This window comes from Pteropus alecto, unplaced genomic scaffold (assembly GCF_000325575.1).
Source record: "Pteropus alecto unplaced genomic scaffold, ASM32557v1 scaffold8, whole genome shotgun sequence".
NCBI lineage: Eukaryota > Metazoa > Chordata > Mammalia > Chiroptera > Pteropodidae > Pteropus > Pteropus alecto.
The window spans coordinates 16204710-16217450 of NW_006494609.1; the positions used below are offsets into that span (position 1 = coordinate 16204710).

The window sequence follows — 12741 nt, forward strand, 5'->3', positions numbered from 1 at the left end:
GCCAGGCTGCATCCCACTAAGTTAGTCCGGGATCTTTCACCAACAGGAATCAGGTACTGGGGGAGGGGCACATTTCTTCCCCTTTTAAACAGTGTTTGTTGGTGAGCACGTGAATTCACTTCCTCTAAAAATGGCTCCCAGCAGAAATTTCCCCACGGGCCCTGACAAGAGGTCCTCAGAGAAGCACCTGGCCCTCCACTCAGTGAGCAACGACAGCTCCAACTGTGGCCCCCGGCCTCAGTGGTGGGTACAGCAGTATCTGCAAAGCTTCCGGGGACTTTCAAGGTAACTATCAGAAAGAACTAAGAGATAAAAATAATCCAAAGCATCTTGGAACAGGAATGGTCTGAGACATCTAGCCCCAGAATGACAAACATACAACTGTACCCCATCTGTCTACTGCTAGACCCCCAGTAGGCAGTATCGATCGATCCCTGCCCTCAGCCATTCACAGATTTAGAATCCTCCAGGCCTCCACTACCAATTAATTGGAAATGGCCTTGAAAGCAAAGTTCTCAGCCATTCCTGAATTCTGACTTCTCTCTTTTGATATATGGAGAAATTAAAGTGCACAGAAATCTGCACCTTCGCAGAGACAAGATGAGCCTGGAGGAAAACTCCAGAGCTGACGAGGGTTTCAGGAATTACCTCCTCCCCCAAAGCAACCTCAGCCCACCAGCTTCAGAAAAGGGAGGCCAAAAGAAAGAATTCAGCAGCACCCCTCTCCCACCAAAGCTTCCAGACAGAGGTGCCCAGCCCACCCTGCTCTGCCAACCACCCCCGTGGCTCCTGTCAGGACTGTACATCTATTTTGGGACCACAGAGCCAGCCCCAGGCCCTGGGAGAGCTTCTCTCCATCCTTCCTCCTTCCTTCCTTCTCTAGCCAATAAGTAAGTACTACCCAAGTCCACCCCAGGGTGAGGCAACACGGGGTCAGGAGCCCCCCTCTGATTCAGTCCACCCTCCAGGAGCCAGGGGCCCATAGGGAAGATCAAGCGTGACCTGACAGCAAAGAAGGGGAGGCACAGGGGAGGGCACACGCCCTGACTTCGGGGGGAGGGGGAGAGGGACAGGAGTGGTCTTGGGGATAACACTGCGCAAGGAGGTCTGAGCCAGGAGAGGGCTCACCTCCAGAGGGCTTATGCCCCCACAGTACAGCCTGAGGACAGACAAACCCTGGGGGTATCAAGACCTGGAGAGTGGCTATGCTCCCTACCTACCTACCCTGGCCCCCACTGAGAGCGCCACCTCTCCCCCAGCCAGCTCCTTCCATAGACAAAGCCACAGCAACTCCGCAACCCTGAGAGGCCACAGCCCCACCCCGTGCCCTGCCAGGGAGGGAACCGTGGGGCACGCACAGGGCAAAGTGAAGACAAGATGCACGTGACGAAAGGCCGGGGCCACACTCCAGGGACAGTGGAGAGGCCCTGGGCATAGCCGGGCGCAGAAGACGGTGAGGGCGTGGTCCGTACTCACCTGCACGACTTCTATCCCTCGCTTCCTGTGGGGTAAAACAAAGAAAGCAAAGGTTACTCAGAGGCAAGAAGCACCCTTCCAGAGCATTCTCTACGGCCAGCTGAAGGCGGGGGGTGAGGACAGGTAGCGGCTGCCCCTTGCATGCCATGGTCCCCAGAATGGTTTCACTTCCAAAGACAAGGTCTAAGAATTCCTAGCCCATCCTCAAAGCTACCTTCTGGCAGAAAGAGAAGGTTGGCTCCCCAGGGACTAGGCCAGAGTCCTACAGACACCCCGATCTGTTTTCTTCACAGCCAGCCGCCCCCTCCCCGATCCCAGGGCCAGGCCTTTTCTGGGCAGCTCTGGCCTGAACTGCCACCACATTCACCACCAACAGCTGGTCGCACACCTTGGCCTGGCCTCCCAGGTCCACCCCAGCCTGTCAAGCTCCAGCCCATCCACTTTCCCTCACGCAGAGGACCCCCAAACCCTTAGTCCTGTCCTGGCCATCTATGGCCCCCACTGACACCCCTGCCCACCCTGTGGTCCTGTTTCATCGTGGCCCCTGCCAACATACCCCGAGCCTGGGCCTGGTCTCCCTCTCTCCCCTCACAGCCCCATGCCCTGACTCAGCCCACCCCATTACAGAGCTGGGGCCTCCGCAGAGCACACAGAGGCTCCCTGCTGACTCACCTACCTTTACCTCCCCCACCCATATTCCTTCCTGCAAGATGTTCTGGGCACACAGGGCTTTGTAGCATCTCCAAGCCTTGGTCCCCCACCTTCCACCCAGTCTTGAAGATTCGGCTCAGACAAAAGCACCCCCAGGATGCCTGCTCTGAGCTGCCACGCCCTCTCCCCCACCCACACAGAGCCAGAGTGCTCCTGAGAACTCAGGGCTCCCACTACCCGCCCCCCTTGTTCTGGAGTAGTAATGGGCTGTCAGCAGGGGCAGAGTGCTGGGGAAGGCGCAGGGGTGCACAGACGGCGTGCTGACCACCGAGCCGGAGTCCATTCTCCTGGAAGAAAGGCGGGGCCTCCCGCAGACACAAAGGGGGCTGTGAGCAAGCAAGGGAAGGACCTGGACTCACTCGCCCCGACTCTTTCCTTGGAGCAGGGACTGTGGCTGACGCCATGACGGTGTGTGCCCCATGCTGGCCATGGTGCCTGCCTAGCCAAACATAAACATGTAAGCCATAGCTCAGTTCCTGTGCCCAGCCCAGGCTGGTACTCGGGGCACAATAAATGCTACAGCCACAGCTCAGGCCCTCGAGGGGCTCACAGTCTAAGAGTCCTTAAAGTCCTCACGAAATCGTTTGGGTGACAGGGAGCAGCCTCACAATAGCATGGCTGAGGGGACACCTACCAAACTTACATTTTTGGTTAGCTCATTTAACCAAGTGTTCGCCAGCGTCTTCTGAGACTCTGGCACGGATTAGAACCTCACGAGGAGCCACTATGCAAGACAGCAAGACTTGGCAAAGAGAGCTGACCAGGTCACACTGCAGGATGTGCCTTGCCGCCTGCCCCTCAACCCCCAACACCGCCACAGAGCCCCCCACCCTGAGGAACTAACTAGAACACCACAATGGTTGATTCAGGGGTCCTTGCCATCCCACAGCTTCTTTGCATTTCTGGAAGGGTAGCCAATATCTATCTGCTTTCATGATTTCATGAAAGGACAAACTGGACACAACAGCATAAGCTCTGGGCCACCAGAGCCCACAGCACAGGGACAGACTGCATCAAAAGGAACCTGTGCCACACCCAGTCATGAGCTCACAGCCCACATCGTTTCTGAGCTCTGTGGACATCTCAGAGCCCCGTGTCTCATTCCTAGCTTGTTCTGGCCCCACAAGAGCATCAGTGACAGTAAACTGGCAGTCACTTCGCACGTGCCTGTGCCTGTGCCTGCCCCTGCCCCTGCCCCTGGATAGAAATCTTAAACGGCCAAGGGAGAAGCCCCCAGGGAAGCTCTAAATGACAAGACCGGACTGCACAAAGGGAAAGATAAGGACACAGCAGGAGACCGGCATGTGTACGTGACCCGCAGCAGGTGCAGAGAGCCGGTGCCGCCAGGGCCTGCCTCCCCTCCCAGGGCCTGCCTCCCCTCCCAGGGCCTGCCTCCCCTCCCAGGGCCTGCCTCCCCTCCGAGTTAATCCTCACGGGATGGGCACCCAGGTTATCCCTAGAAACCAACAGGGGTCACTTCCACTCTGCCCACATGAGCCATCCCCAGGCAGCTCTACCTCCCCTGGCCCTAAAAACAAATAGTTCTCTAACTTTGAAGAGAGATGGAGTCCCTAATGAAAAAGAAACAAAGTAACCTTGAGAACTGACGGGCTGAAAACTTTAAGTGGAGCTGAGCTCCCAGGAGCCAGCACAGCCTCCCTGTAGCTCAGAGCTCCAAGAACAAGATAAATTGCAACTCTGATAGAAAAGAGGGGGCTCGGCTTCCGTTTCAGTCCACATAAGGCCATGCCTGTGCAAGAGACCCCCTTGACGGTGCGAGAGCTAAGGAGCCCTGAGTGCTCAGGGCTCGCTGATGCCCTCGGCAGCCCTGAGGGAGGGGCGGTGATGGCCCGCTCCACGGGTGAGCAAGCTGAGCCTGCGAACTCAGGAAGGGCGGAAGCTGGCACAGAAGCACAGAGAAGGACGAGCCTGGTCTCTGTACCCCAAGGCCACGGTGTACCAAGGGAGACTAGGAGCGGACAGGTGGACAAGCGCCTGGTGGTGGCTCATCCACAGCCCAGTCAGGAAAACCAAAGGTAAACCTGCCAGGCTTCCTTCTCCATCAGGAGCTTCTGAAGGACAAAAGTATCCACAGCTTTCTCTCCCAAGCATCAGGTTCCAAAAATCCGGCCATGACCAGAAAGTCCAGAAGTTGAATTATGATCCCAAAGGGGATGAGGGGGGAAGGGGTGAGAACGGAGACGGGAGTGGGGAGAAACGACGAGAAACCAGAGGGTTGGTCTGTCAAGTGATTAACTGCTCCTCCTGGAAACCTCAACTTTTATTTTAGATCCGCCCTACGCACAGACATGCTCAAATAGGCAAGTGTTTTCTGGCTGTGGCTGTTAATTGCCACACTGTCTGTGATAGCAAAAGATAACTGACAGTCACACAGAGGAATACTACGCAGCAGTTAAAAAGAATGAGGATGTGCTCCAGGCACCTGTAGGCATTAATTATATCTAAGACAATGCCATGTGAAAATGCAAAGTATAAAACTCTGTGCAATGCTTATAATTATTTCAGTTAAGATAAACATCCGGGACAAGCATGTGTGCACAACACCCAGCACACACAAAATGAATCTGAAAGTGCTACAAGGAAACGGTCATGGGCTGGCCTCTGGTCAAGGACAAGTGTGGCTGGAGGCGGGTGAGACTTCCTTTTCACTGGGCACTCCCACGCACTTCTTGAATTTTGTTCCATGTGCCTCTAATAGATTTTCAAAACTAGAGAAATAAAATTTCTTTTTAATTATCTTTTCAGGAATAGGTAAAACTCTCGTTGCCAGCATTCCCAGCGCCTGGCATGAAGCAGATAATGGCATCACTCAATCGACTGACTGATGCAGAGAAGCAGCGAGCTTAGCAGGATTGATCTAGAAAAGCTTCCAAATTCTGCTCAAAGAGCAGCTGAAATAACACCCATTGAAGGGCCAGTGGACTGCCATGCACGGGAACATTCAATTCAGATTCTAAGCCCAACCAACTAAAGACTCGGTACCTGGAAACCCCTGGAACACGGACCGGACCGAACGCACTGCAGTGTTAACTGTGGCCACAGCAGGACAGCGACGTGTGTTTTTCCCCTTTATTCTTTCCTGCACTTTCTAGTTTTCTGCAATGAGCATAGATATTACTCCCAAAATCACAGAATAAGTAACAATGAAAGTTAAATGATTAAAGAATTGTACCTTGTATGTACCTGGAGAAGAATTCTTCGGGCTCCAAAACTCGTTTTCTTGATAAATACTGCATTAAGCTTTGGAGAGGGGTCTGCCCCACAACTCACAAATATAAACCTGTTTTCCCAATAACTACTGGATTCTCACAGAAGGGAGGATCCATTTTGCGAAAAAAGGACTCCGCCTGCCCCCAGCCCAAGTCCAAGTCCAAGGAGAGCACAGCCTTGGGGAATTTAAAATACTCATTTACAAAACAAACTACCCTTTCAGGAGAGGAGGAAGAGCAATCAGAGAAGGCTTCAGGAAGGAGGCTGCATCTGCCATCTGAACAAAAACTGAAGGGAAACTAGAGACAGACACGGGGAAGAAGTTCAAGGGGAACAACAGGAGTCAAATAGCAAAAGATGTCTGGGGTGTGGGAGCATAAGACCCACTGAGAGAGCAGGCGGGGGCCAAGAGGTGTGGATGGAGATGGAGGCCGGGCATGCCCCAGAGGCGAGAACGGCACAGCACAGCCTGGTCTTTACCCCGCGGGCCAGTGGGTCCCAGACCCCAGGGCAGATGACTAAGAATCACCACTGGAGGTTGTGAAAAATACTAATTGGAGGTCCAGTCCTGAAGACTCTGATTGAGGAGGTCTAGGAACAGGCCCTGGGAGGGGTCTGGTTTGTCAAGCACCCAGGTGTTGCTCGGGAGAAGCCAGGTGTGAGAGCGGCTGCCAGTCCACCAGGAGTAGAAGGACTAGACATGCCCAGGGCGAAGGAGAGCAGGGGGTCGTCACTCAGGGCAGCCCTCCCAGGTCCTGGGGACAAGAGTAAAGGCCACGAAGGAACCAGAAATAGTTGTGATGCTCACACATGGGGCTCACACATGGGGTCGTCACTCAGGGCAGCCCTCCCAGGTCCTGGGGACAAGAGTAAAGGCCACGAAGGAACCAGAAATAGTTGTGATGCTCACACATGGGGCCGCAGGCAGGGCCATGCACCGGGACCAGGGGACCATGGGAGAGCGCGTCTCGCAGGCAGCTGGGAACTTTCTTATTTTTTTGACCAGGAGGTGGTCAGATGCCCAGGACTGAGCTGGGCAGACAGCTCAGAAACTGTCTGGGCATCAGGAAGAAATGAGAGAGGTGAGGTGCGTCCCCCAAGAAAAGAACATGGAACCAGACCCAATTGTACTTTGTGTCTCAGTTTCCTCATCTGTCAAGCGAGGAGAATCCTGGCCCCCATCCGGCAGCTCTGCTGGGCCCTCCCTGGGACTGCAGGCTTGTCGTGTTGCTCTGCCCAGCCTTTCTGCCTTCAGGAACTGCCCCTCTTCCATCTCACGTGATTCTGATGGGCAATCGAATCACCTCCAGGGATGGGCACCTGGCCTGGTACCTCACATACCTGCAGGATGAGCACGGGACCCAAGCCAGGCCAGCCCTGAGCCTTCTCAAGACAGGCAGGTCTGTCAGCAGTGCAAAGGGCACGGCCACTACCGCCTGCGTGCCCAGACTCTGGAGGAGGAAGCCGTGCCGGGAGGAAAGGCCAGTATCCTCTCGCTGGGTGAGGCCCTGATCCAGGCGGCCTGCGCTGTCTTCCCTCAACTTTCAGCCGTGGAGTCCTGCTGCACAGAGTCCCTGTCACTGGCTGCTATCTTGCTTACTACAGCAAGACCTCAGTGACAGTGGCTACCACTCCCTGAAGATGATAGAAATTACCCTGGATGACCCAGCGCAGAGGGAGAGGGGGTGACAAAGGAGCCCAGTGACAGAAAGAGGACCCAAATCGGAAGGAGAAAACAGCAACATCCCAGAAGCCAGGGTGGCAGGACCACCGAGGAGGAGGAGCATCCACGGGCCCACAACACAGCAAGGCCACGTCGGGCCTGAGGCATGGCCACTGGAGGTGGCATCAGGAAGATTAACCTTGGACACCCTGGGATCACGACCCCCACTGAGCAGCAGGCCTGTCTCACAGCGGAGCAAGCCCCATGAAAACTAGCAGCAGGCACAGGACGCTAAGCCGCCCTGGGTCTCAGCTTTGACGTCGGTTAAATGGGTGTGACCTTTCCAGTCAAACAGGACCTTCCCGGGCAGGTATGAGACTGGAGGGCCACAGGCAAAATGAAGCACATGCAATGGAGAAGCAAGAAAGGAGGGAGGAAAGAGCAAGCCAAGACAAAGAGTACCCTCCGACCAACGAGGAAGGACAGTCCAGTGACGGCTGAGAGATCTCCAGGAACTCAGAGAGGGCGGTGCAACAAGCAAAGAGTGAAGTTTGTAAAAAATAATAATAATAAGGGGAGGAGGGGCTTGGGTTCATTAAGAACTGCTTTCCCACAATATGCAAGGCCACAGCCACCTGCTCCCATCCAGGCGCAGCTAGGGATGGCCCCTACGGAGGCAGGCTGCCACTGAGGAAGGGGCCTGCTGCGAAGGGAGGTCAGGCCAAGCCAGGCCTCCAAGGAACAATGTTACAATAGAGGGAATCAACTGGAAACGCAGGCTCCTTCCCACCAATGGGCAAGGAAGAAGCAGCTGCACCTGCACCCAGAGCTAAAACCCACTTAGAGACAGAAAGGGCGCAAGTATGCAAGTGGTAAGCCGGGCACATTCATCCAAGCCATTTGTAGCAGTTTGATAATGGCCAGATTTCAGAAGCCCCCCAATAAGAAAGCCCTTAACGCCCACAAGGCCTGCAGGCAATAGGCCCCCATTTCTCCCTGCCCTGCAAAGGACTCAGGGTTCCCTAAATAGGTGGCTGGGCCTCCTCTCTCGCCCACATGTGCAGGATGCAATGTTCCTGCTGTCTCAAATGCCACCCCAGCATCACCACCTAGCCCATGCTCAAGGTCAGCTCCTTAGGAGCCTTCTTTGGCTCCCACTGTCCTTGGAGCCCCCCGCACCCCCAACCTCCAAAGCACAGTTGTGGAGGCTGCCTGGCTCCGTGCCACTGACGAACACAAGCTAAGGGCTCTGTGGTGGACGTTAATGGTGGCTGCTGATGCTGGCAGATCTCCTGGGCACTCCGCAAGTTAGGCATAGCTATGTGGCTTCCTTTGGTCAATGAAATGTGCACAAAAGTGATCCATGTGACTTCCAAGTAGAAGAATTCAACTGCCAGGGCCTGACTCTGGCCAGTCCACCTGCGCCTCAGTGACTACGGGATCACGAGGCCGCATGACTCCCAAAGCCGCCCGGCCCCATTCCTGGAAAGGAACCTGGCTGGGAGGCTATGAAGCCAAGCTAGGCTGGGAACCAGAAAGAGTATTAAGGGGACCTTCAGCCAGCAGTGGTTCTCAATCAGGGGAATTTTGCCCCCAGGGGACATTTAGCAATACCTGAAGACAGTTTTGATTATTACAACTGAGGAAAGTTCTACTGGCATCCAGAAGGTCAATGCCTACAATGCACAGGACAGCCCTCTAAGACAAAGAATTACCTGGCCTAAACCATCTACAGTGCTGAGGCTGAGAAATGCAGGATACAGAGCACTCTCACAGAGCCACCACAAGGAAGACACCAGCCCTGGAGAGCCACCAGGTCCAGAGTGGACTCTGAATGAACTACAAATAAACTTTTGTTGCAAACCTCTGAGGGTGGTGTGTTTTTGCAGCCTAACCCAGCCTATCCTGACTGTTAATCCCAAATTCCTATCGTAATACCGGGCATCTGGAGGTACAGCATACAAGAGAGGCGGGGTGCAGTCCTTCGTCTCACCAGACCCTCCCAGGAGAGACCCTGTTCTCTAAAAACACCCTGGCCAGATACAAATCTGCCTCTGCAGAAGGTGTTCTCTCTTCTAGAATGCCCTCCCCCCACTGGCCAACTCCTGCTCATCCATCAAGAAGAGCTCAAATGTCATGCTCACCAAGAGGCTGTCCCTGCCCCTTCCCCAGGCAGCCATACAGCCACCTGACACTTAAGACTGCTGTGTGCTCCACCGTGAGCCCGAGGCCAGAAACTGTGTTCTTCATGCCAGCACCTGTGCCCACTGCAGACCCCGCACCTGCCAGGCGCTCTGCAAACACTCCCTGAATGAGTGTCCCAGCCACCCGGGACAGGGCTCCAGCCCTGAGGCGTCCCTGCCTGTCTGCTTCCTCGGCAGCCTGGTTCACTTGCTGATAGTTTCATAATTTGGATTTTCCTCCTATTAACAGTGCCAGAAACTGAAATGGCCCAATATAAAGGCAACATATGAACAGAATTTTAAAGCCAGTACAAACACTTGAATTGTTTGGACAGCTCTGGGAAAGAACCAGATAAACTGAAAGCTGCCATATGTCTTTTTTTGGGGGTGGGGGTGGGGAGGGGGGCGTGACACCCTTCCCCTGACTGCACAGTCATCGGCTCCCATAACTGAAGACCTTCCCCCACACTAGGCACCCCACCTGGAGGAGGCAGGAGGGCATGCCACAGGGCACCCGCAGTGCATACACAGTATGAGTCAGCATGTTCCTTCAGACCCGTGTCAAGCCCGCGGGGCCCCTGGAAGCAGCCTCTCCTCGGGAACCCAGGATGTGGGCGGGAGGCACAGCCGGTGACTCACCTCCCCAGCACCTCCTGGAGGACAGCAGAGACTCCGGGGCCCCGAGGCCCTTGCTGTTGGGGCACACCCCTCCTCGCTCAGCAGGGGGACACTGAGGCAGGGGTGGGCTACAGCTTACCCGAGGATGTGTTCTGCCGCATCCAAAGTGTCAGCCTTTCAAACTGAAAATCACCCCGACTTTTCATCTAAAAACTAATGTTGAAATTCCCTGACTGGTGCTTCACACACCCCCACCTTTTAATATAAAAATTCTCTGCTTGGAAGTCTTTTACTACCCTCTTGCAGGTGCTGTAATTTTTCTTCCTCCTAATTAGGGATCAGCCTCAAATGGCGGGATGGGGCAGGGGATTCCTAGGAGCGGGACAGGCACAGGGGCTGCAGCGAGGGCTGGCTCCAGCACTCCTGCCGTGACCGCCCTGACCGCCCTCCCCCAGATGTCGGCCTCCTGCCTCAGGGCCAGTGACTCAGTCTGTTCTCTTCACAGCAGATCCTGAGTCCCAAGAATGCAGTTATTTAACACCAGAGTAAAGAGCAAGGTAAACTACAGCAGGAAGGGGCATGGCGGGAATTCCTATGCTGACATTCCCTGCCTTTGAACCCACGCAGGAGGGCGAAGCCTGCGTAGGTCTGGAGCGGTTTTAGCACCTATCCTCAAGGCACCACACACTTAAAATAACTGCCCAAGTGTGTCTGTGTCCCCACCTGTGTGCTCACAGGCCGACACGCTTTCAAAGGCCGCACGCCGCAGCAGATTGACCGGCTCCATCCACCAGGTCCTGCAACGCTCCCCCATCACCGAAAGCTCCCTGCTGGCCTGAGGGCTGGGTTCCCAGACCCCAAGAAGGCTCCTTTGAGCTCCTGCAGGTTAGGGAGTCACTGCCCTGCTGTTGGGTCTCCAACCACACAAACAGTTCCCTGTCTGACTGTCGTCAAATCTGCTGGGCTTCTCTGTCCAGGCCTGGAATGGCTCAGGAACTGAGGAGCCCCCAAGCCACAGGCCCTGCCTAGAGATGCGGTGGCCACACAGAGAATCTGAAAACCGGTGTGTGGGTCAGGAGGCCCTCAAATACAGCAAACATCTGGGGGTGTCAGGGAGCACAGGAAGGTGAAGACTGCTCTTTAAGCTGTACCCCAGGGGGTTAACCAGGAGGGAGGCTACAAGCAGGGCCAGGAGAGGGCGCACTAAGCACCAGTTCCATCTGGGGCAAAGCCAGTGCCTCTGGGCATTTCAAGTTTCCTGGGCCCACTGCCACAAGCATCGGGGTTGTCATTACGTCAAAGCAGAAGTGAAGTTACCTTCACCCCCAGTCTCAGAAAACAAATCATGATACACCTTATTCAAATATTTCCCTGACCCCTCAGCTATTGGGGGCAGGTGGGAGCTCCAGGAGTCAAGTAACAACCTTATCCATCGGTCTGGCTCTGACTTTGACCCAGCAACTCCCCAATTAGGCCCCGGGTGTGTACAAACACCAAATTCATTTCCTACTGCTACTGTAACAAATCAACACAAACGAAAACAACACCACGTATCCTCTCACAGTTCTGGAGGTCGGAGTCTGAAATGGGTCAGAGGGGTGGTTCCTTCTAGAGGTTCTGGGGAGGACACATTGGGAGAAGGGGAGTGACATTTTCCTGTTGACCTCAAAACCAAGGCTCTTATCACTCTGCCACCCTGTGAATCCTGGAAGCTCCCTCGCAGTGCCCACATGTGGGCTGGGGCTGGATGAGGACTCACTCAGGTATGTTGGGGCTCTCAACATCGACAAGGAAAAGGCTGGAGCTCAATGGCCACAGTGCCCGCAGGGTTCCACAGGTACACTGGGCAGATCCAAACACTGACACGGGGGCCCCTGATGGAAAGACGCACCTAGGACCAGGGACGTGGAGGCCTGGGTGGCGAAGACCGAAGGCCCCAGGCCTGGGACACTTGGCTGTAAGATACAGGGAGAGGTGATACGCCTGACCCTTCAGTCCACCTGGAGGCCCATGAGAGATGCCCAGACCAGCCATGCTTTCCCACCCCACACTCCAAGGCCACCTGGCTCCACTGAAGGCCATGTTCCTCAGACCCTGCCAAGTGACTCTGAGCAGCTACAGACACTCCCATCGCAGACATGTTTGGAGCCCAGGCCCAGCACCCAGGCACACTGGCATCAACAGGGCCCACCCAACCCCCATTAATAGGCCTGGGGTGCCATGCCCTGGCCCCAGCACCCTTCCTTGATGCAATAAGCATCTGACGCTAGAGACAGGCAGTGACTTCATCTTGTGCCCCTAAGACCCTCAAATTTCAGAGAATTCCAAAAGCCCGGGCACAACCCGAACAAATGAGAGGTCATACCAGTAATTCCTGGGCCCACTCACTCCCCCCTCAAGCCTCTTCTCCCCACGCCAAGGAGAGGGGACAGAGGAAGAGGCCGGCCAGAGGGCCTATGGGCTGGCACTACAATGGTCAATTTGCACTAATTTGAACAGCTGCATTTGAGGGTACACTGTCCTATTTTTTTCACGTGAGGAAATTCAAAGACGTTAAGAAATTTGTCCAAACATTACGCTAAGTGAAATAAGCCAGAGAAAGACCGATATTGCATGGTAACACTTACAGGTGGAACCTTTAAAAGAGTTGAACTCACAGCAATGAGTTCAGAGTAGAATGGTGGCTGCTGGGGCTGCAGGAAATGGGGAGAGGCTAGTGAAAGGGTCCAGACTTTCAGTTACAAGATGAATAAGGCCTGAGGATCTAATGCAAAACTTGGTGACCCCAGTCTATACTACTATATTGCAGAATTGAAATTTACCAAGAGAAGTTAAGAGTTTCACCAAAAAAAAAAAAAA

At 54.7% G+C, this 12741-nt stretch overlaps 1 protein-coding gene across 1 annotated transcript in view; it reads right to left on the reverse strand.

Annotated features, from left to right (window-relative positions):
• ITPK1 (inositol-tetrakisphosphate 1-kinase) overlaps window positions 1–12741 on the reverse strand; it is a 140591-nt gene that overhangs the window by 105280 nt on the left and 22570 nt on the right. Inside the window, exon 2 of the mRNA XM_015599755.1 lies at window positions 1477–1501. Within this exon, the coding sequence (XP_015455241.1) occupies window positions 1477–1501 (25 nt within the window). The remainder of the gene's footprint in view (window positions 1–1476; window positions 1502–12741) is intronic.